The 23,543-nt window shown below is 39.3% G+C and overlaps 1 protein-coding gene and 1 long non-coding RNA gene across 9 annotated transcripts in view; one reads left to right on the top strand and one right to left on the bottom strand.

Annotated features, from left to right (window-relative positions):
• Positions 1-3,244, top strand: part of VEZT (vezatin, adherens junctions transmembrane protein) — a 60,425-nt gene extending 57,181 nt beyond the window's left edge. For all 8 annotated transcript variants that reach the window (XM_025882456.2, XM_025882455.2, XM_025882454.2 and 5 more), the window contains one exon: positions 8-3,244. In XM_025882456.2, the coding sequence (XP_025738241.1) occupies positions 8-522 (515 nt within the window). In that variant the 3' untranslated portion in view covers positions 523-3,244. The remainder of the gene's footprint in view (positions 1-7) is intronic.
• A 2,462-nt stretch (positions 3,245-5,706) lies between these two features.
• LOC141374086 (uncharacterized) lies at positions 5,707-22,513 on the bottom strand. Its single transcript, XR_012380650.1, has 3 exons — positions 22,371-22,513; positions 10,329-10,471; positions 5,707-5,783 (listed from the first exon to the last, which is right to left on the bottom strand). It is a non-coding gene; the product is annotated as an uncharacterized lncRNA (long non-coding RNA).
• Positions 22,514-23,543: the final 1,030 nt, after the last annotated feature.

Below are 23,543 nucleotides of genomic sequence, written 5' to 3'. Positions count from 1 at the left end.
TTTGAAGCTGTGTTGAAATCCTTGTCTCCTGTAGACCCAGTGGAACCCATAAATAATTCAGAACCATCAGTGGATTCAGATATGGGGACGGTTGGTAGAAATGATACTGAAGAGGAAAATAGTAAACCCTCCACAGCTGACAATGAAATAAGTAGTAGGACTGAGTATTTATCTGAAAACCCTCTAGATGGTAAAAATAAAGACAATTCTGCAAATGACGTCTTCCTCCAAGGAGCTGAAGAAAGAGTGTGTTACCAGTGTGAGAGTGAAGAGGAATGTCAGCAGGCAGATGTAGGTAGCCTGTCCACTGCCCATCCAACTGCCAGGGACTTCTTTCAGCCCTCCATTAAGCAGAGACTGGCACGGCTCCAGCGGTCACCGGATTTTACCTTCACTGCTGGTCTTGCTGCAGAAGTGGCTGCTAGATCTCTCTCCTTTACCACCATGCAGGAACAGACTTTTGGTGATGAGGAGGAAGAACAAATAATACAAGAAAATAAAAATGAGGTAGAAGAGAATTAAGAACCAGGATTTACATGAAGGATTTTAAATTGTTGCTTTTATGCAGGTGTTTTAGCTTCAACACTAGATAATCCACTGGAAAGGGAAAATGAGTGTTTACTATATATAAAGCTAAGATGTGAATTTACAGCAAGAACCCTGGTTTGAACAACTGCTCTGAAAATAGTAGCTAACCTGTAAATGGCAAATCTTTTAGGAAGATAAGGTAAGGGCTCTTTTGAATAAACTGTTTTAATTGCAGTACAACTGATCGATCTTGGGAAATCTTTAGGTACTTTTAATAAGAAACAAATTTATCATTTCTTGACAGAATTCGCTAAAATGACTGGGATAATTCTGTTGCAAGAACATCTAGTATGACTCCTTTTTACTATATTCTTGCAGTTAGTAACTGCAACTATTATGTTAATAACAACTTGTTTGTATTTTATTTTTGTTTATACCAGCCTTAAAGATACAGGTTCTGAATAAAAAAAAAAAAATTGAATTCATACAATTAATGTGTACTGGGGTTTGGAACTAAGAAGTAGTGTCAAAAATAGTGGGATTGTGACATGTTTCTTAATGTTTCCTTGTTCATATCTGTATTTGGTAGTTAATTTTAAGATGTCCTAATAATCTTTAAGAGAAAAACATTGTACTGTTTTAAAAATTAGCCTTTCAATTATTTTTTGTGTTTATCTTATGTTCTTGTTATAACTAAGAGGGAATGATGTCAAAGTGGGATCCCTATAGTCCAAGGCCCCATTCCCAACTTTGCGGAAAGTTCTTTGTTTAGGTTTGCCTACAGATAATTGGGTGCCATTTACACAAGCCACTCACTTTAGCTGCCAATTTCTAACCTGAGGCTATACCCTCTCCACCTTAATGAGATTCTGGAAACATCCTGTCTCCTTCCCGGAAAGCATCCTTGTCTCCTTAGTACTTCATTTACAAACTACCTCTTAAAAGAGGTTGCTTTCCAAATTGTCCAGTGTTAAATGACTGCATTTTCAAAATGTGACATTTTCAGGAGTATATTACGTCTTGAAACCTATAGCTCTTCTGCACTGACATAGTTTATAGACGTTACTTGGGGAGAGTACAGGAATAATAATTTCTGCTGCTGTCCTAGAGAGGAGATTACACGATGGATATAGATTGTCTTTAGAGAAACATTCAGATTCCTGTAAGCTTATAGCACTTTGAGTTAGTAGTTTTATGTATCCAAGGGGATTTTTATTTTTTTCCAGTAATCTTAGGAAATGTATTTTTTAACCTGAGGAAAAACTTGGTTCTGCTTTATATGAATAGTAGAGACCCTCTGTGATTCTGCCTATTGACCAAAAATTCCGGGACTTATCCATAATTAAACTCTTAGGATTATCTTAGGGTGGGCCTAATTTACCACTTAGCAATAGTTAGCTAAATTTCAAGAAAAAAAACAAATTCTTGTTTTGGGACTGACAATTATATTCATAAATAATAATACTTTCTTTTTAAATTACTTAGTTTGACAACTCCTTTTCTCCTTGGATTTAGAAGAAGCAGTTATGGAAAACCTTGGTAATCTTTCTCTTCATCTGTAACCTTATACAGGAAGAATTAGAGTTTAATAACTTTTAATTCTTTTATTGTATTATTTTTATTATAGTGGTTTAGGAAAAAAAATCTTAATATTTTATCAGTTTTTTCAATGCTCTCTGAGGTGATACTTTTTAATTTTAAAAGACTGATTTTAATTAGAAATTCCTAATCTTCCAGTCTGATCTGTTTTATTCACTAGTTGTTAACTTAATTCCATGAAAATTCTACTTGTTGAAACCATGATAAAAGGATCTTGGGACTTCAACTGAAGCTTCTTTTTTTTGTGTAGTTTTCAAAATTTCTTTCATCTTTTAAAATGCTTCTAAGATAAAATATTATCTTCTCTGTGAATATTCCTAATTTTCTCTTATAATAGTCTAAAAGTCAGTGTTTCTCGGTTTTTTTAATGGGGCATCAACTTAGAGTAAATTAGAGGTCTTATTTTTACATTGCAGATTAGGGGCCATACTCCCAATCCAGTCTTAGTTGGTCATTTTGGAATGAGACCTAGGTGATGTTTATGCCCACTAAAATTTAAGAACCTAGTCTATCTAAGACTTTTTCTTGCCATGAATACCTTAGGAAATAAAAACAAGTCAATGTAATTATAATTAGGTACTCGTGTTACTTTTCTAAGAATATTTCACTTTTTATTATCAGGCTTTTGACTAGTTTTAATAGTTGCCATCCTCCTTCCAAAAGAAGCCCTCTGGGAAAAATATTTTGTGATGCAACGCTGATAATTGTGCTTTCCAAATTTTACAATGATATTTTGACCAGATACTTCTTGTTAGGAGTAATATTCTAACAGCTTTTAACATGAACATTTCCATAGTTTATTTTACCAGGACAAACCTAGTACTTAATGTAAAAATGCATGAAAGAAGCTATTTGGGGCACTCTTAAAGACAAGATTTTTACCCTTTGCCTACTAAGGAAAGTCATGGCAGTAAATGATCTGGTAACGGTTAATCATACCTAAAATTCTTATTTTTTTCAGCTTTCATTAAAACCCTGCATATCTGGCATACATTGGGCCAGACTTGCTGGTGTTTGATTTGTGATCCTCTGCTTATATTCTAAGTTGTCTGTATTATCTGACTTCCTAAGTTAAGCCTTCTTTAAAATTGTACTTCATTAAAATTGTACGTTTGAATATATTTAATTAAGAACTGATGTATTGACTCAGGTTTGATTTCTCAAGTTCTTGGAGACAAGTCAGGAGAAACACATTTAAAGCAAATTTCTAAGGAAATTTAAGAATATGGGTTTAAAGCTTTAACACAAAAGGATAGCCTTGAGTTTAAATCTCAGATCCATCATTTAAAAGCTATGGGTGCAGCTGACCTAATAATGTCATGGGGAGTTTTTCCAGCAAAAACCAAATTCTCTGGATTGCTAAGTGATGTTGGTAAACTCTGACTTCTCAGAAGTAGTTAAAAAAGAAGTGAAAATTTTAAGCCTGAAAAAAAGATCTGGTTATGTTAGTAAAATAGGTCAAAAAATTTTTAAAAATTCTCTGAAAAATAAGTAGTACTATTCTGATTTACCTAATAAAGGTGGGAGAAGCTTTTGATGTTAAAGCATAAAAAGAATTAAATTCTGATACGTTTCACAAAATTTTAAGTCAATGGGGTGTTAACCAGAAAGAACGCTAAGGGTCATTTCACTCTGTGACCAACTTTTATTTATTCACCATAAGTAATATGTGAAATATTTTGATAAATTATTAGAAATCATGTCAGAAGAAAAGTTCAACTGATTTAGTTTAATCATAATACATTGTTTCCGTATCTAAATAAAACAAGGAAACAAGAACTAAATGCCATAAGACCATAGATGCCAGGAATGAAAACCAGACAAAGATTGATTTATTCTTCCACTTCCATGGATAAGAACATGTCTGTGTAATTCACACTTATATTAGAAAATGAAGCAACAAATCTACTGGAAGACAAAATACGAAAAAAATGCCCTAAGTACAGTAACAATTTACTTGTCACCATTGACAGGTAACTAACTTGCATGAGTTAATTTTTCATGTAACTGAGGCAAATCCATTTATTCATAATTTTTTTTAGTAGTTGAAAAGGAAAATTTCTAGGATGTACCTTCTGCACTTTTTTCTAGACTATTTAGGATCTAATTTAACTTTTTCTTTGTCATCTTTAAGAATATCAGTTCCTATCACAGGGTGATAAACAAAAATGCACCCTCAGGGACTCCTAAGATAGATGAAGTTACATGTCTTTTTACTCTATGACCCTATGATGCTGTGCTTTGTGAGCTATATCTCGTTTCCAGTTTCTCTATCTTCCCTGAAAATCAGCTGTCCCTTTTTGCTGCTGTCTTGGGTGCCTGCCTCTTGCACTAGGCCCCTACTTTGCTGCTTCTAATCTGCTGTGGCCTGAGAAACCAGATTGCCAAGCTTGCTAGAACTGTGTCTAAAATAAGAGTAAGTAGACTGAAAGAAGGCTAAGGGGCTTTTTCGGTCAGTTAAGTGCATGGACTTTGTGGTACCCGTTTGGCTGCTTAGCATACAGACTTTTGTTTGCCTCTTCATTCTTTACTAAGAACTTGCTAAAAATACTTGGTTGAATATGTGATTGCCATATATTTAAAATATTAATTCAGTTTTTATATATTGATGTTTCTAGGACTCTCCATAAATGAATTCAGCTGTAAAAGAAAATCCACCTACCATCTTTGTACAAATCATTGTGTGTATTTTAGGAAAATGTTAAATGTTTTGTTCTGATTGTTCCTAGTATAGGACACAGACTGAAAACTTAGAGCATTGTAAATGTGACTCCAATTCTGTTCACCAAGATTTATATTCTAGAACTATAGGTTTGAGACTAAACATGCATGGCTAATTTAGGAAGAACTGGCTAACTGAATATTTGGAGAATGACTCATTCTAGATATCTGAGTTTTCTATAGAGCTTAGACCCCTTTAAGCATTAAAAATTTTTAGAATAATTTCTGAAGGTAATCCTTTTAAAACAGTATGCGTTGCTGTCTTATTAAACAGTATATGAAAATCATTTTAATCTTTTTGATGTCAGAATGATCATTATTAACAATTATTATACTGATAGTCTAATTAGGCACTGAGAGCTATGTGCCCTTTTACTAAATGGCTCCATTCTGCTGTGCTTTTTTCATTTTCTTGTCTTTGTTTTCTGTTAGTAGTTCTGATTCCTCCAGTTCCTGCAGTTACTGCTTGCTTACGTGTGCCCTTAGCAGTGGCCTTTCTCCACCTTCGTAATGCTCCTTCTAGTCTGCTTTGGTTTTGGAAACAAGGTAACTAAGACAGCTAGAGTAAATTGACTCAGTGAAGACTAAAAAACTGGATTATACTTAAAACGCATGGATTTTGTGAGTATCGATTACTCACTACCTATTTCATTGCTATCTTTAAAATAAGTGAAGTTGCTAAATTCAATACCTGCTCTCAAAATAGATGAGCTGTTATTGTACAAGGGGAACCATTTTGTTTCTATACTTTACCTTCTCTATATTCTGTCCTTTAATTTTTTGGGTCTGATTAAAACCAACCCACTCAAATTAGCATTTTCTGCAGTACTCTCTAAATGAATTGGATACCACATGCTGCGAAGAATTTCTTTGGCCAGTTTGGTTTTGTTTTTGGAGATGCATCTTCATTTCTGAAACATGAAGTAGGTTGAGTCCTGGGAAATAAGAAAACTATCATTATTGATATCCCAGAGAACTGAGAAGTAATAAGGTTTTTAGACTCTAGGCAGTTTTACCACAAAGAATTTGTTCTTTGTGCTAGATTTTAAGACAGTATCTTTGTTTTCACTCAGTGAAATACATGTTAAAAGCTTGCCAAAAGTTATCAGTGTTAGATCTAATGATATTGACAGATATTTGAATGACGAAATTCCTAGTGTCATTCTATATTTTGCGTGTTTAAATTATCATTTAATATGTTAAGCATGATTTTTCTCTCTTGAATGAAAAATAAACATGAAATTTGCATGTTATTATGTTTCCAAGTAAAATTCAAATCTGTCTAGAAAGGGATATCCTGGCTTTGAATAACTTAGTTTTACCAGTAGGCTGATTATGTTTTAGTCCATACGTTGATTCATCCATCCATCATATACAGGGTAATTGGAAAATCAGTCTATGGCCATGACTCATCACCTAACGTTATTCATATGCTACTGGAAGGGAATTATGATATAATATTCATTTAAAAATAGATGACCCAAACCCATTTCTTGAGTTGAGACTGCCATTACAGAATAGCCATGATGCCAAACCCTGGTTGGGGGTACAAGGAGAAAAATACTCCTTGTGTATAGTTGTAAAAGGAAAGTGATTTTACTCAGTGTAATTGCTATAAATCAAGAAGAGGATGAACTGATTCCAGGATTCACATATACTAAAGCATAACATGAAGGAGTTGATTTTATAGAAATCCTAAAATGTGTGATAAATTAAAATGCATATGGTATTTTTTTAAATGCTGTACATTTTAACCTGTCAGCAGTTGAGTTAATTTGTTTCATCCCTATATACTGAATTTCATTCGGCACGTGGCCAGCATGTTATTAAAATAGGACAGTATTTAAGTTGTGTGTACTTGTGACACACTATTTTTCAAAGTGAGTATATTCTATGAGTCATTGTAGAAATAGATATTTCCCCTCATATTTGTATCTTAAGAGTTTCTAAAGATAAGGGATAATTCTGTTTTGAACTTTACATTTTTCACTTTTATAACATTTCCTAAATGTTGGCTGCCTCCAAATGAGTTTATTTCATCTTTGAGCATCTTTTCTTTTCTAAAACTAAAGCATGTCTTTTACAAGTTTATTTTTTATGATATCCTAAGAAATTAGATATCTTTTTTCCTCTCCCAAGTAAATTTAATTCCATATTTAAGTCAAAGTATTTTCTGCACAGTACTAGCACCTGGCAACGTACAGAAAACTCCAGAAATGCCACTCCCATTCCTTAAAGATTGCTGTATGGTCCTGGTACAGCCCCGGAGGTCCATATGGGTGAAAAGCCCAGAAGTCACCTGAGCTGAAAGCACTCCCAAGGAGTTTGGTTTTGTTTGGGTTTGTTCTAGGTATGGTCCCAGGGATCCCAGATCAAACCAGGCCCCTGGGCCTATCCTAGAACCAACCTAAACTCGCGCATCATTCCTGGAACATCAAGAGTGTGAAGACTGAAGAGAACCTGAGGCTGACTAGACATCCTACGTTCACCAAAATTCACTTTTCTTTGTGTGTGTGCCTACAGTTAGCAAAAATTGGTTGGTTAATCCTTCTAAAATTAGAGGAATAACAATGGATAGCAAGATAAAGTCTACCAGACTTTGACATTACAGTAATTTATCACAGTAGAAATGTGAAATGTAATATGGCTATTACGAATTGCTGGTGGGAGAATTGTTCTTGTAACTTATCAGATCTCTAGCTCTATTTTATGGTTAAACAATTTAGCCACCAAAAAAAAAAAAATTTCTCCCGCAAACTAATGGTTTCTGTTTTTGTTTTTCCCACTTTCCACTCAACAGTATGATAGCAGTCTCATTTAATTGTACATAGTTTCTGAAAGGCACTTGGTCTTTGCCCTGTAATTCCAATGTTAAGTAATTTTAAACTTCTCTTTCTGGAGACCAATGCCTTTTTTTAATCTTGAATCCACCATATTGCTTTGAGCTTTGCTTTTTAGGGTCAGGTCTGGGAAGAACCTTAGCATCGTTTGTAGACACCAAGTCCCTTGTCAGATTCATTGTAAACTACGTTTCAGAATCTGCTATGGTTGATGGAAACAAGTTAGGATGATAGAGTGGAGATGAATTAATACCTCACAGATTACTAAAGTATTTTGCAAAATAAGGTTTTTAGTAAGTTTATTTTTGTACCCTGCTGCTCTGGATTTTTAAAAGATTCTGACCTACTTGATTCATCACGTGGTCTCACATCATAACTGTGACATTGCTGTTTTACTTAATTTGAGGACAGGATTTCTGAAAAGGCATGAAAAGACCCCAAATCCAAAGGTTATGATACACAATGGAAATGTATACTTTTGGTAATACTGACATTTCAATAGGATTAGACCGTGTTTGAAATAATCGCAGACAAATCAAGGACTCCCAACTGTGAAAAGAGCCTCAAACTGTGCTGTTCCTCCAAGCCTTGTCATCAGAAAAATTGGATCGGTGAGTTATCCTTTAAAATAGGACTGTGAGCTTGAGGTTCATTCTGAAGAGTTAACCCTGGGATTAGTTATCTCATTCATCATACAGATGCTGCATCCTGTGGCTTCTATTATTTTTGCCTTTTAAATCATATTATGTTTACCCTTCTCTCTCAGTGTTTTCCTGTTTGCACAGTGTTTCCTTTTTACATAAATCAAAACACTATACATGTTAGTATATGTATGTTTTTTTGATAAAACAATAGACTTTGGATCTAAAGATCTTTGGATTTTGATTCCTTTTAATGTCAAATGATTTAAATGCATTTACAGTCTTGTAAATTCACTCTTAATTTATGCCTCAATTCTTCATATTCGTTTTTTTCTAATGAACTATATTAGAATTAAATAGGTTAGCCTTACATTGGTGTCTTCCAAAATTTATGACATTTTGCATTCACCCAAACAGGAAGATGTCCTGACATTAGCAGTCTTGTATCTGTGCCCTAATCTGTGAGCATACGTAACTATTTCTTGACATAGCCTGAAATGTATGAACCCATCTTTTGTTTATGTATAGTAAGTATTCTCAGTATTTGGGGGAGGCATTTGCATTCTCTTTTAACATTATATGAACACTGAAAACAGGAACGTGTGAACTGTCTTACAGAGTTCAGGCTTGTTTACATGTAAGTAATTTTCTAAAGTCAGTCTTCACTCTTCATTTAACACTGGAGTGTTAAGCTGTATTTTTTTAAAATATCATTTAAGAATATTCTTTCAGAGATATTTTTACTTTCTGACTACCTATATTTTGTAGAACTGCACATTTCCTACCCTACTTGAAGACTTGAGATTATAGCCTTTCTCATCAATGCTTTCTTTGATCACCTGATGTATTTTTTCTTATCAAATTTTTAAAGGACTTTTACAAGAATGAACAGTAGGTTTGTATATGCCTCTATTATTGTTGTTCCTTCTAAGCTTAACAAGTCTCTAATAAAATCTGTACTTCTCTGTGTCTTCTGTGTGTGTGCTTTTTTTATTCTGGTGCTTGCAACATGAATCAGCCAAAAGATAAAAATTTATTTTCTTTTTATCTCCATTTTTCTTCTATTATAATATTTTCCAGAATTTGTTAACATACCGACAAATGACAGCAGTTTTCTAGGAAAACCGTGGATTCATTAGTCTAAGTTTGGTCATTAAAGTGCCTCACATGCTAAGTTATCGGAGTGAAAACAATAGATGAATTTTAAAAGCTCCATTTTCACCCTTCTCAGTGACTGTCCCCATCAGATACATTCTAATCATCTTCAATTTGTTGACTTGTAGGACCTCCCTGACAGAAAAGACATACTGAATGTCCTATGTAATTGAATGAATGATTTTTTTGAACCTTCCTAAGCTCAGCTACAGTCTTGGGAACATTCATAGTAACTCCCAAATGGCTCTGCAAACCAAGTGCTGGCTAAAGAGAAAGTGGCCTTCCTTGAACTGAACTTTGATTTACTTGTTTGTTTGTTTTACTATTACCAAAATGTATTTAACAAAGAAGTTCAATATGAAAATGCCCATGACCTGATTTTTATATTGTGAAAAACAGGTGCTATGGAGAGAGGGGACATGTGGAAGCAGTTTTCTTCCAGTGAACACACCTGTTGTTTAGTTTCCTCATATTCCCATATCGTTCTGTTGCCCACTGCTTGCCATCTCCATACATTCGTCTATCACAAGATTCATAAAGGGACTGAAACCCCGCAATATTCCTTGGACCTGTCCACCACCATTCAATTTCAATGATAATTTCTTGTCCATTAAATTTTTTCATACCTTGAGGGTAAGCTTTGCTCATGGTGTCTTGTCAGCGAGCTCAATGATGCCTCCAAATGGACTTGAACTGAACTTTTAAATAGATAAGCTACCTCTTCCCAGAAAAGATTTGAAGCAAGGAACAAGCATTCATAAAGGCAATTCTTGACATTTGGCCCTTGTCTGGGATTTACTAATGAAAAGTGTGAGGTAAGGTAGAATATGTGTAGTTACTGTACCAGATCCTGAAGTCATTGGGTAGGAGATACCCTGTATGATAATCACTCTTTGTCTTCACAATTTGCTTTTGAAGGTCTTTAGCAGGTGTGCTATAACCATTGAAAATAAAGTTGGCAAATACTAATTTTCCCCGAATGTACATCTGTAAAAATGAATAGAACATTTTCAGAATCTTCATAAAAAATCAGTCCTACTTACTTTTTTTTGAACTTCTTTTTTTTTAATTTTAAATAAGCTCTATGCCCAGCATAGGGCTTGAACTCATGCCCCCAGGTCAAGAATCCTGCTCTACTGGGGCACCTGGGTGGCTCATTCGTTAAGCGTCTGTCTTCGGCTCAGGTCATGGTCCCAAGGTCCCGGGATCGAGCCCTGCATTGGGCTCCCTGCTCAGCGGGAAGTCTGCTTCTCCCTCTCCCACTCCCCCTGCTTGTGTTCACTCTCTCGCTGTCTCTGTCAAATAAATAAATAAAATCTTTAAAAAAAAAAAATAATGCTCTACTGACAGCCAGCCAGGCGCCCCAGTCCTACTTATCTGAGGAAAGATCTTAAATATGTCCCTATGAGAAAATATTTACATTTATATATAAAATAACATTAGGCATCAAACATGTTCCTAGAATCTGAATATACTGTTTGAAGGTAAGTAAACAGGCTCAGTAGTTTTCTCACTCAAAGTTGTACACACGGAGTGTCAGAACCAGTGTCCTCCCCAGTTGTAAAAGACCTCGTTACCATCAGCTGCCTGTGGATACATTTCATTTTACAGCTGAACTCTAGGAGAGTACAGGGCCCTTGAATTTGGAAGTCTGTAGACTTGGATTATGGACAAAACTACTTCTCTAAAACTCAGGCAAATCATTTAACCATTTCAAGGTACAGTTTCCTGCTTAAAAAAAAAAAGCATTAATTATGAATTGGACTAGACCTCTAAAATTCTCTTCCAAGGCTAAAATTCTTAAGATTCTCTATTAATGAGAAACAACTGTACTATGTAAAGCGAAGTTTGTCATTCTATTCCAGGGTGAAAGAGTGCTTATATTTATGACACAGGTGAGCAGCCTAAGAAATATTCAACCTTGACATTAAGAAGATAAAAAGGGGCACCTGGGTGGCTCAGTTGTTAAGCGTCTGCCTTCGGCTCAGGTCATGATCCCAGGGTCCTGAGATCAAGCCCTGCATCAGGCTCCCTGCTCAGCGGGAAGCCTGCTTCTCCCTCTCCCACTCCCCCTGCTTGTGTTCCCTCTCTTGCTGTGTCTCTCTCTGTCAAATAAATAAATAAAATATTTTTTAAAAAAAAGGGCAGTCATGGGGCGCCTGGGTGGCTCACTTAGTTAAGCGCCTGCCTTCGGCTCAGGTCATGATTTCAGGGTCCTGGGGTCAAGTCCCATGTCTCCACTCATGTGCGTGCTCTCTCTCTCTCTCTCTCTCTCTCAAATCAAATCTTAAAAAAAAAAAAGAAAGATGGTAGGAGTCAATGGTGGTAGTTTTAAAAAGTATAGCTGGCTCCAGCTAAGAATTGAGCGTATTTTACATCTTAAATCAGTCTAATACTAGTGCTTGCAAGGTGGGGGTCTAAGAATTTAAAAGGAACAAATAGTTCCCTATGATTGCATATTACTCCTTTCCTCTTAGATGGCATAATCTTTTCATTAAGAGGGAATGTCCTATTCCAATGTTTCCTCTATAGGAATAGAATTTCCTGGTTTATCTTCATTTCAGCAACAAAAGAATCTTTTTTGTTGTTGTTAAAGATTTTATTTATTTGAAAGAGAGAACATGAGCAGAGGAGAGGGAGAAGGAGAAACAGACTCCCCGCTGAGCAGGGAGCCCGATGCGGGGCTGGATCCGGGGCTGGATCCGGAGATCCTGAGATCATGACCTGAGCCGAAGGCAGATGCTTAACCAACTGATGCTTAACCTACTGAGCCGTCCAGGCACCCCTCAGCAACAAAAGTATCAATCTTTTGTTTCATATCTTGTTCCTTGATCTAAAATGCTTTATTCTTCAGCACTCATGCCTGGTTATTAGCCATGAAGCCACTTACTTGTCTTGCCTGAACTTAGAAGATGAAGCTATGACACACTGGTAAGGGTAGCTAATGACAAGATTACTATACAAAATATATGATACACTAAGATCAGAAGAATTTTAACAGTGATAAATCCCTTAAACAGTGACATAGGGTGACTTAGGTTTTTTTCACCACAATAAATGTGAAACACTTGTATAATAAGAAAAAAAAAGTGTAATTTGAGAAATTGGTGAGTTGAGGATGTGTAGGATTTCACTGTTACTTTGGGCTTCTATTCACATATAAGAAGAAAGCTTATCATTCTGTGTGTGTTCAAGCCGTCACCTCTTAGGCTAACCCTGGGGCCGGGCCTAGAGAAAAGGAGAAAGGCTGCAGTGTTCAGTTCTTGCAGAAATAACTTGATCAAAATACAGGAAAATGTTGGACTGGAAAAAACCTTAAGTTCATACATGTTCAGAGGACAGTAGGACCAGACCCGGTACCAAAATTAAAAAATTTTTCTTGCTGAAATAGTATTGAGTCAAAGTTCAGTTGAAATTCAAAACCTGGAATAATTGAATCCAGAGGTACCCAGCATTTTATCACCTAAGGACCCCTGATACTATTTCCCACCTGGGTACCAGGTTTTGAAGAATTTTTTATCTATCACATAATCTGTATTAATTAAAACTCTATTTAGTTACACCCTCTCCCTTAGTATTTCAACTAGCCAAAGCTATCATGGCCATTCAGTTGAGCGTGTGCTACATGCCAGGCACTGTTCTCAGCGCTAAGGACAGAGCAGTGAACAAGGTTTCTGCCCTCACTGAATACCAGAGGGAGAGCCAGACAATATCTCGGGAGTTGGGGGTGGGGGGTGGGGGTGGTCAACACTCTACAGAAAACAAAACCAAGGAAGAAGGATATGGAGGATGCAGAGTAGTTTGTACAGTGCGGTCACGAATGAAGGGAGTGAGGGAAGCCAGTGAGGTTTGGGTAGAAATTGAGCTGGTTTGGGACAGGTTAGGTATCAAATACTTCTTAATCATTATGTGGAAATGCCGGATAGGCATTTGGATATATGTTGCATATATGAGTCTAAGTTCAAGAGAAAGAGAGTGGGAGATGTCAGCGTTGTGGGTCGTGTTTAAAGTCATGACCGTAAGTCAGAGGGAGTCGGAACACTGAGATCTTTGAGGAATCTGAAGTTTGTAGGTCAGGAGATAAAAAGGAACCTGCAAGGTGACTGAGAGGGAGCAGTTAGTGACACAGAAGTGGTGTCCTTGAAGCAGGATGAAGAAATCATTCCATAAAAGAGACAGTGATTAACATGTCAGCTGCTGCTAAAATATCAAGCAAGAGGAGGCCATTTGTATATATTTTTTGGAGAAATATCTGAGTTCAAATCCTTTGCCCATTTTTTAATAAGGTTGCTTATTTTTGTTGTTGAGTTGTTTTTTATTTTTTCTAGATATTAATCTTTTATTGAACATATGCTTTGCAAATACCTTCTCCCTTTCAGTGAGCTGTCTTCACTCTCTTGATAGTCTTGATAGTGTTCTTTTTTTAAAAAGATTTTATTTATTTATTTTAGATAGAGGGAGAGAGAGAGAGAGAGAGAGCTCGAGTGGGGGAGGGGCAGAGAGAGCTCTACATGGAGCCTGTTGGGGGCTCAATCTCAGGACCCCGAGACCATGAGCTGAGCCGAAATCAAGAGTCAGTAGTTCAACCAACTTGAGCCACCCAGGCACCCCACTTGCTAGTGTCCTTTGACACACAAACATCAGAAATGTTGATGAAGTCCAGTGTATTTCTTCTTTTGTTGCTAAATTTCCTTATTTTTTCAAGAGAGACAAGAGTACCATCTGATTCATAGGATTATCATGAAGATTAAATAAATACGTGTGAATACATGTAAAGGGACTTGGACAATGCGTGCCACGTAAGAGGCATTCAATAAATACAAGCTATTATCCAGGCTAAGTTTGAGTATAAAAGCCCATAGCCAAGGGGATAGAAGTAGCACAGGTGACATGGAAGTCAGAGAAGCAGACGGTCTCAAGAACATGATCAACGGGGCGCCTGGGTGGCTCAGTTGGTTAAGCGACTGCCTACGGCTCAGGTCATGATCCTGGAGTCCCGGGATCGAGTCCCGCATCGGGCTCCCTGCTCAGCGGGGAGTCTGCTTCTCCCTCTGACCCTCCCCCCTCTCATGCTCTCTCTCTCTTATCTCATTCTCTCTCTCAAATAAATAAAATAAAATCTAAAAAAAAAAAAAAAAAGAACATGATCAACGGTGCAAAATAATGCAGAGATGTCAGGAAAGACCAAAAGAACAAACCCAGATTTGGCACCTGCAAGCTCAGACAGTGGTGTGACAGAGGCAGATGCCAAATTATACCAGATTGAGAGCACTGTTAGGCCCGTTCTGGTCTCCAGGTCCAGGTCAGCCGGTTCAGCCCTTCCGGTGATCCAACACGGGACTAACCCTGTGGGGGTTGCTGAAGGGCAGCAGGGAGAGCACTCTATGTGGAGTCACAACACCTGGGTTAAGGTTTCTGGTCTTCTACCACTTGAGGCCTGTGGTCTGCTCCTAGAGCTCCAGTCCCCTTACTCTTAGAGGACAAGTATTCTTATGTCACACGGTCAGTAACGGGCTTACGTGAAGACCTGGCACAACAGCAAGTCATTAATTATTATTATCATAAATGGTTCTATTCTGACTCCTCATGCTGTTGTAACATTCTTCCTGCACACCAGGTTTTGTGGAGTATTCCCACTTTACAGATACTTGGCTTACCAGTTTGCAACGATAATGAGATTCATACATGTCAAACACTTAGGACGATTTGGACTGCTGTTGTGTTCTAACGGGAAGTTCTTGCCAGATTGTTAGTGGTGCCTCTGTCCTCAAGTCCGCTTCCTGAGCCATTGCATTTCTCATGGTTTGTGACAATTCCCGTAATCTCAGCTGCTGCCATAAGACGCTAGTGCTTAAATATTATTAGTAACTACATCAATGGATCTTTTTATTTACTTCAGTTGGCTGAAGGTATGAAAGTCCATCTAACTCCATTGTGAGTGCACTGCGGAAGTTTGTTTGGAGAATTCATCTGCTGTTCAGTAAACAGAACAGGGGGCTCCCACTGAGTTGCTACAGCTACCAGAGCAAAGATGTTTTCTGTGGAGTAACTGTCTAGTCCTGATCACTTTTACCCACAGAAGCCCCATTCCATTTCAGGGCAGGATGGAAGTCATATTTATTTAGTCCGGTTTGTACCATGCTGTGTGCCTCCTATTTATTTTTTTTAAGTTTCTATTTCCTTTTGATTTATTACATATCCCAAGATAGCTTAGGAGTGAATACATCTTAAATATAATAAAAATAAATTCGATAAAGAATACTTGGGGCACCTGGGTGGCTCAATCGGTTAAGCGTCCAACTCTTAATTTCAGCTTAGGTCATGATCTCCCGGTTGTGGGATCGAGTCCCACGTTGGGCTCCATGCTCAGCATGGAGTCGGCTTGAGAGTCTCTCTCTCCCTCTGCCTCTGCCCCTCCCCCTGCTCTCTCTCTCTCAAAATAAATAAATAAAATCTTTTAAAAAAAAGAATACTTGAATAACCATTCAAAAAATCCAAATGAACTATGACTTTACAATATCTTGTTGGTTAATAGTGGTAACAAATGGAAAGAATTTTTAATTCAATGCACATTTATTGAATGTCTCTGTACTAGACATAGCAATCACTCTGTGAAATAAGTATTCCATGTTATAGATGAGAAGGGTGGCTTTCAAATAAGTTCAGTGTCTAGCCCAAGAGCCCAAGACTCTTAGCAAGAAAAAATAATAGATTAGGTTCTCCAGAAAGGCTCTTTGACTTCAAGTTAGGTGTTTGTTCTATGTATTTTGTCAGTTTTCTCTTATTTTCCTGCATAGGTCACCACATACAAGGACACACACATGCATGCATGCACACACACACACAGGAATCCTAATTACCACTTCAAGGAGCATAATCCCTCAGTTTGCATTTATTTTTGTTGTTGTTTTGTTTTGTTTTTTCCCAAAGATTTTATTTATTTATTTGAAAGACAGAAAATAAGAGAGAGAGAGCACATGAGAAGGGGGAGGGTCAGAGGGAGAAGCAGACGCCCCACTGAGCAGGGAGCCCGATGCGGGACTTGATCCCGGGACTCCAGCATCATGACCCGAGCCAAAGGCAGTCGCCCAACCAACTGAGCCACCCAGGCGCCCCTGCATTTGGTTTAATCACAAGATTCCTAAAAGAAGGCAAGTAATTCCTCTGCACGTCGTTCATTCACATATTAAAACCGGTAATCTCATATCTTTAGACATTTTCCCCCTGGATCACTGTCCTCAGTGTTAAAGTTCCTTATTACTCATCAGATTGGTGTGAGAATCTTTTTGCAAAAAAAGTTGGTCCCACTTAACCTGTTTGACTGTGGCGAGAGCTTAAATGTTTAAACCACACTGGTTATACCATTGTTCCAGCAATTGAATTGAATGGAATGGAAAGACTTGTCCAAACAACTCAAACCAAGCAAACACTCTCTCAAACGAAATATATTAGCCTTATGGTGACCAAATATTGACTTGATGACTAAACGAAAGCAGAGATTCTTTTTTTTTTTTAAGATTTTATTTATTTATTTAATTGACAGAGAGAGAGGGAGAGAGAAACAGCAAGAGAGGGAACACAAGCAGGGGGAGTGGGAGAGGGAGAAGCAGGCTTCCCGCCGAGCAGGGAGCCCGATGCGGGGCTCGATCCCAGGACCCTGGAATCATGACCTGAGCCGAAGGCAGACGCTTAACGACTGAGCCACCCAGGCGCCCCGCGAAAGCAGAGATTCTAACTACCCTCTGAACATTCATCACTTACTCTTAATGAACCCTCCCAAGATGCTTTCATTTAAGCAGAGACCAGAAAAGGGATTCGTGTTAGTAGAATAAGGAGACCTCCAAAACACTCTCTCCCAAGAATCCTAAAAAAGTCTCATTTACAGAAAAACAAAAAGGAGGCCATTTCCCACTCTACCTGCCCCTGTACTATATCCTAACGCTGCCAACAGACTCTTCATGTTCCCCATTTTGGACTCTGAGTCAGGATACCTGGCTTCAAATCTCACCTCTTAGTTCTGTAAACGACTCGAGGTCTCAGTTTCCTTACCTGTTAAATGGAAACAGCATCATCACCTCATAAGATTGTTGCCAGGATTCAGGGAATTAGTTTTGAAAAGGTAGGATTCATAGCAGATATTCCTTTCCTTTGGGTCTCAAGTATCTATCTTTTTGCTGGGGAATTCCTGCCTTGTAGAAATGCCTGGGGCCTTACCAAAAGCTGGGGCAAGACTTGGTTGATAAATGAAAGGGGCAGAGCAAAGTAAAAATGGGTTTGGCATTCCTGACAGAAGGATTGGTGAGCGTCCATTCACTCAGTCAAAGAGTATTTATTGAAAATCTACTTGGGGCAGGGCGCCTGGGTGGCGTCTGCCTTTGTCTCAGGTCATGGTCCCAGGGTCCTGGGATCGAGTCCCGCATCAGGCTCCCTGCTCCACGGGAAGCCTGCTTCTCCCTCTCCCACTCCCCCTGCTTGTGTTCCGTCTCTCACTGTGTCTCTCTCTGTCAAATAAATAAAATCTTAAAAAGAAAATCTACTTGGGGCGCCTGGCTGGCTCAGTTGGTAGAGCATGTGACTCTTGATCTCAGGGTTGTAAGTTTGAGCCCCATGTTGGGTGCAGACATTACTTAAAAATACAACCTTGGGGCGCCTGGGTGGCTCAGTCGGTTGAGTGTCCGACTCTTGATTTTGGCTCAGGTCGTGATCCCAGGGTCCTGCCATCAAGCCCCACATCAGACTCTGCATTCAGCGAGGAGGCTATTTGTCTCTCTCCCTCTGCTCCTCCCCCCACTCTCGCTCTCTCTCTCAAATAAATAGATAAAATCTTAAAAAATAAATAAATAAAACCTTAAAAAATCTATTTTTCTGGGCACCGTTCTAGGCACCAGCGTGCAGGAATGAATAAAACAGACAAAGCCCCTGCCCTCACCGGGGAGGTCAAATCATAAACCAGTAGATGGATAAGATGCCAAGTAGTGATAAGTGCTATGAACCCAATAAAGAAGTAAGGGATGGAGAGTGAAAGCGGCTCCTTTAGACAGAACAGAAAAGGAAGGCCACTGAGGGTGTAACCTTTGCCTGAGACCCGATGATCTGAGCGAATAAACTGTGCAGCTCCTGGACAACAGACAGCAGAGAGAGCACATGTGCACAGGCTCCAAGGGGGAACAGCAGGGAGGCCAGGGTGGAGGAGCAGGTGGGGAAGCGGAGGGGAGGAAGGGCCAGAGTACATGAAGTTTTGGGGCCCCTAGAAAAGATCTGGGATTTTACTTTGAGAACCTATTTGAGGGTTCTGAGCAGAGAGGCGCTATAATCTGATCCAGGTTTTATAGAGATTACTCCGGTCGCTGTAGAGAACAGACAATAGGGGCTGCAAGGGCAGACACAGAGCTAAATCTGGGGCCCTTATGAAAGAGGATGTCGCCTGGAGGTGGCGTGAACAGTCAGACTGGATACACGGAGAAGGTGGTGGCTTCGGGATTGGCAGACGGATTACAAGGAGGGTATGGAAAAAGAGAAGTCCATTTCAATATTTTTAGTCTGAGTAAACTGGGCAAGGGTAATTTCCAGAAATGAGGAAGAAATGGGGAAGGGCAGGTTTTGGACAAAAAGTAGAGTTTGATTTGGGAAAGTGAAGTCAAGATGCCTATGTCTCTCTCCCTCTGCTCCTCTCCCCACTCTCGCTCTCTCTCGTAAATAAATAGATAAAATCTTAAAAAATATCCAGTGAGATATTGAAATAGAGCGTTGGAATCGGGAGGGCCACAGAGTTCTGGGGAGATGCTGTATGTGGGGGATGCTAATGTGGGGGTCATCAGCAGATAGAGGGTTTCTAAAGCCACAGGACCGGCTGAGAGGTTCTAGAGCAAGTGTCAGTGGAGAAGAAAGCAGACATGAGATGAGCTACTCTCATCTGTTCCTAGAGGCCAAGTGAAATGCCTGCTCTTAACCCTGGTCGCATATAAAAATCACTCTAGGGTCTATTAAAAAAATAGATACTCGGGCTCCACCCAGATCTACTGAATGAGACTCTCCAAGGGGGTGAGGCCTGTATTTCTTTCTTCCTTCCTCCCTTCCTTCCTTTCTAGATTTTATTTATTTATTTGACAGAGAGAGAGCACACAGGCAAGGGAAGCAGCAGAGGGAGAAGCAGGCTCCCCTCTGAGCAAGGAGCCAGATGTGAGATCAGGACCTGAGCCGAAAGCAGATGCTTAACCAACTGAGCCACCCAGGCGCCCATGAGGCCTCTATTTCTTAAAGAGCTGCACAGCTGGACAGCGAGGTTTGAGGACTACTACCCTTGGAAACAGTATGGTAAAGAGGGAAGGAGAGGGTATGGCTCAGGCAGTACTAAAAAAATAGATCAGGGGCTCAACATAGCTAAGGAACCCATTAAACCCCTTACTTCTCCACACACACACACACACACACACACACACACACACACGTATACACCCCATCATCACTAATCAAAAGCTTAAAAGACAGGGCACCTGGGTGGCTCAGATGGTTAAGCATCTGCCTTTGGCTCAGGTCATGATCCCAGGGTCCTGGGATCAAGTCCCATATCGGGCTCCCTGCTAGGCAGGGAGCCTGCTTCTCCCTCTGCCTCTCTCTCTCTCTCTCTCTGACTCTCATGAATAAATAAAAAAAAAAAGTTTAAAAAAAAATAAAAAAATAAAAAAAAAGCTTAAAAGACAGTTCCATACCCATGTTTGAGTGTAACTCCCTTTCCTCAAAATAATAACTTCATATTTTTGGTTTACCAATAGTTTTTAAATACATTTTCTCATTTAAACATACATTCTCATTTGAACATAACATTTCTCCTTTGAACAATTAGTCTCACATCAACCCTGTGAGCAACAGGTAAAGATTGCATTTACTTAAATCTAGCCATTGAGTCCAGGCCCTGTTGTGAGTGCTACTCATCCCACCCTCACAACATCCGTAGGGCATTTTCTCCCCAATTTATGGATCAGGAAACTGAGGTAAACCACAGAAAGAAGTCATAGACCTAGGATTCAAACTCAAGTTTCTGACCCCAAAGCTTACGGTCTCACTTCATTAAAAATTTGATCACTGCTCTGTCTCATTCTTTTTTTATTTTTTTAATTTTTTTAATTTTTTAATTTTTAATTTTTTTTAAAGATTTTATTTATTTATGTGAGAGAGAGAGAATGAGATAGAGAGCATGAGAGGAAAGAGGGTCAGAGGGAGAAGCAGACTCCCCGCTGAGCAGGGAGCCCAATGTGGGACTCGATCCCGGGACTCCAGGATCATGACCTGAGCTGAAGGCAGTCGCCCAACCAACTGAGCCACCCAGGCGCCCTCATTCTTTTTTTTTTTTAAATGGCTACTAAACTGGGTTGGCTTTTAAAGTATGTAACCATTACAGTCTTTCCAGAAAGGATAAGGAAAAACTATGCATCAAGGTTTTCCTGATTTTGAAGTAACTGTTGTGATATCAGTCTGAACCAGATCTTCACACTTCTTTGGTAGGTACTGGTTTTTCCCATGGTCTTTTATAAGAAAAACTGCTCGTTAGGGTTGTAGATAGAAAATATGTAAGCTCCTGATAAAATATGCCTCTAAAATCAGACAATAGGGTGACTGGTTGTCCCAACAACCAATTTGGCTGGCAGGATTTGGTGAGGGAAGTTATAAATTTATCCACACTAAGAAGTTTCACTTTCCTTCTATCTGTGATTAGTCATCCTCTGTAACATTGTGACTTTTCCCTAAAGTTCAGCATTACAAAATCCATGTATCTTACCAGTAGGTGTGATCACAAGTTCTTAAACTAATTTTGATAACCACATGCCCTCCTGACTTGCCATATAGTCATAGGAGAATTTCTGCATGCAGCTTTTTATTATAAAGTAAACTGTAAGGATGCCTGGGTGGCTCAGTAAGTTAAGCGTCTGCCTTCGGCTCTTACCATGATCCCAGGGTCCTGGGATCGAGTCCTGCATGGGGCTCTCTGCTCAGCGGGGAGCTTACTTCTCTCCCTCTGCCCGCCGCTCCCCCTGCTTGTGTGTGCTCTCTCTCTGACAAATAAATAAAATCTTGGGGAAAAAAAAGTAAACTCTACCCCCAATGTGGGGCTTGAACTCACAACCCTGCCATCAAGAGTTGCCAGCTCCGCAGGAGCCTGGGTGGTGCAGTCAGATAGGTATCAGACTCCCCTCTCCACTCATTTCGTGGTCTCAGGGTCATGATCTCACGCGTGGTGAGATGGAGCCTTCCGTGCTCAGCAGGAAGTCTGCTTAAGACTCTCTTTCTCTCTCAAATAAATAAATAAATAAATAAATCTTAAAAAAAAAAAAAAAAAGGAGTTGCCCATTCCACCAGCTGAGCCAGCCAGGCACCCCATGCATGCAGTGTTATAGGCTAAGCCTCTTAGCCAAAAGAACCTGTATTCTAATTCCTCAGAGTCAAACCAGACATACTTAAACCAGCTGTTTCTAGATATTTTTCTTGGTTTCTCCATACTTAAAGTTAACTTTAAATGTTGCAAAGCCATGTCTTAAGGGCTAGACTTGGAAAGAAAACAGAATGAAAATTTCAGTTACTTATAATTGTCTAATTAGTTGGTTTTCTTCAGGTTAATTCTTGTCTTAAACTTTACACAGTATTCTTCCCCCCTTAGAGGAGAAATAGGAGCCCCTAAAAAGAGCCGTAAGCAGTTACGTCTCCGTGGCCCATCTTTTAGGGCTCCTCCTGGGTCAGGTGTTAAGACCGAGGCTGTCTGCACACCCCTCCCTGTGCTAAGCCTCATTTCCTCAATTCTCCTTGCCAGTCTCTCTGTTACCGGGCAGGGAAACGCGGTGACGATGTCATTTACTTAGAAGCATAAAGAGCAATTTCATTCTCAACACTTTACCCATTAAGAGCCCCGACGGGAGGATCACACGGCTTTCCCAACTGGGAGCATGATACAGAGGAAGCAAATGTTCAAAATCATTCAACTCCCAACGGCTCTGCTTCCCCGTTCATATTACACTTTGGAATCTGGATATGCACACACGAAGACATTTCCAAAACTGAAGCTCACGGCTACACTCGGGATCTTTTGAGCGTATTTTGCACGTGATTGGGCATGTGACCGAAGTTAGGCCAATCAGACCTGACCTCTCCTGGCCTGCGTGGGAAGGACAGACTGAGGTGGGCGCCACTGCGAGCTGCTGCCATCTGGTGGCGCTGCGCGTGACTGCCCTGAGCTCCGTGGGGCCGTCCTGGTTGCTAAGGCCAACGTGTGTGGTCTTACAAAGGAGCTAATAGTCTCTCTTTGATTCTGTGGCCTACCCTAAATCCTTTCAAAACCACTCACCTACCCCTTATATTAGTCAGAATTGGTTTCTGTTGCTTGCGACCAAAAATCCTTAAGAAACAAAATATATGCCTTCATGCTCATAAAATAGAGCAAAGGATAAAACTAGAAAAACATCAGTTTCTTTCACTTGTCACTACCTTCTGTTATTCACTGTATTTATGATTAGAAGGCACATTTAGAAATTCAGGAAGGAAGGAAGGCTTTGAGAGTTGGTACAGAATAATTTACTCAGGAACATGAACTGGTTGAACCGAACAGTTTTCCAGTTTGTGTGCTCTTGGTATAGCTTTACATGAAACCCAATTCACAATTATTCACACAGGAATAATTTTTATGCCCCTTGATCTCTCACTACATTCTATCCTTCTCGGTATTTTTTTGAGGGTGGCATGGGGAAGAGGTCCTTAAAAAAAAAAAAAAACAGCTGTATGAACATTATATCTCCATTTTAAATTGTACAATTCAGTGGTTTTTAGTATATTTACAAGGTGGTACAACCCTCACCACTATCTAATTCCAGAACATACTCATCCCCCTCAAAGAAAGCCCATGCCCACTGGGAGTCACTCCTCATTTCCTCTCCATCTACCTCTGGAAACGGCTAATATATTTTCTGTCTGAAGGATCTGCCTATTCCGGACATTTCATATACATGAAACACAACATGTGGCCTCTTGTGTCCGGCTTCTTTCACTTAGCATGTCTCCATGGTTCATCCAAGAG

Source organism: Callorhinus ursinus, unplaced genomic scaffold, assembly GCF_003265705.2.
Source record: "Callorhinus ursinus isolate GAN/ISIS: 27379988/994484 unplaced genomic scaffold, GSC_fseal_2.0 scaffold14, whole genome shotgun sequence".
NCBI classification, from domain to species: domain Eukaryota; kingdom Metazoa; phylum Chordata; class Mammalia; order Carnivora; family Otariidae; genus Callorhinus; species Callorhinus ursinus.
This window is presented reverse-complemented; position numbering and strand designations above follow the sequence as displayed.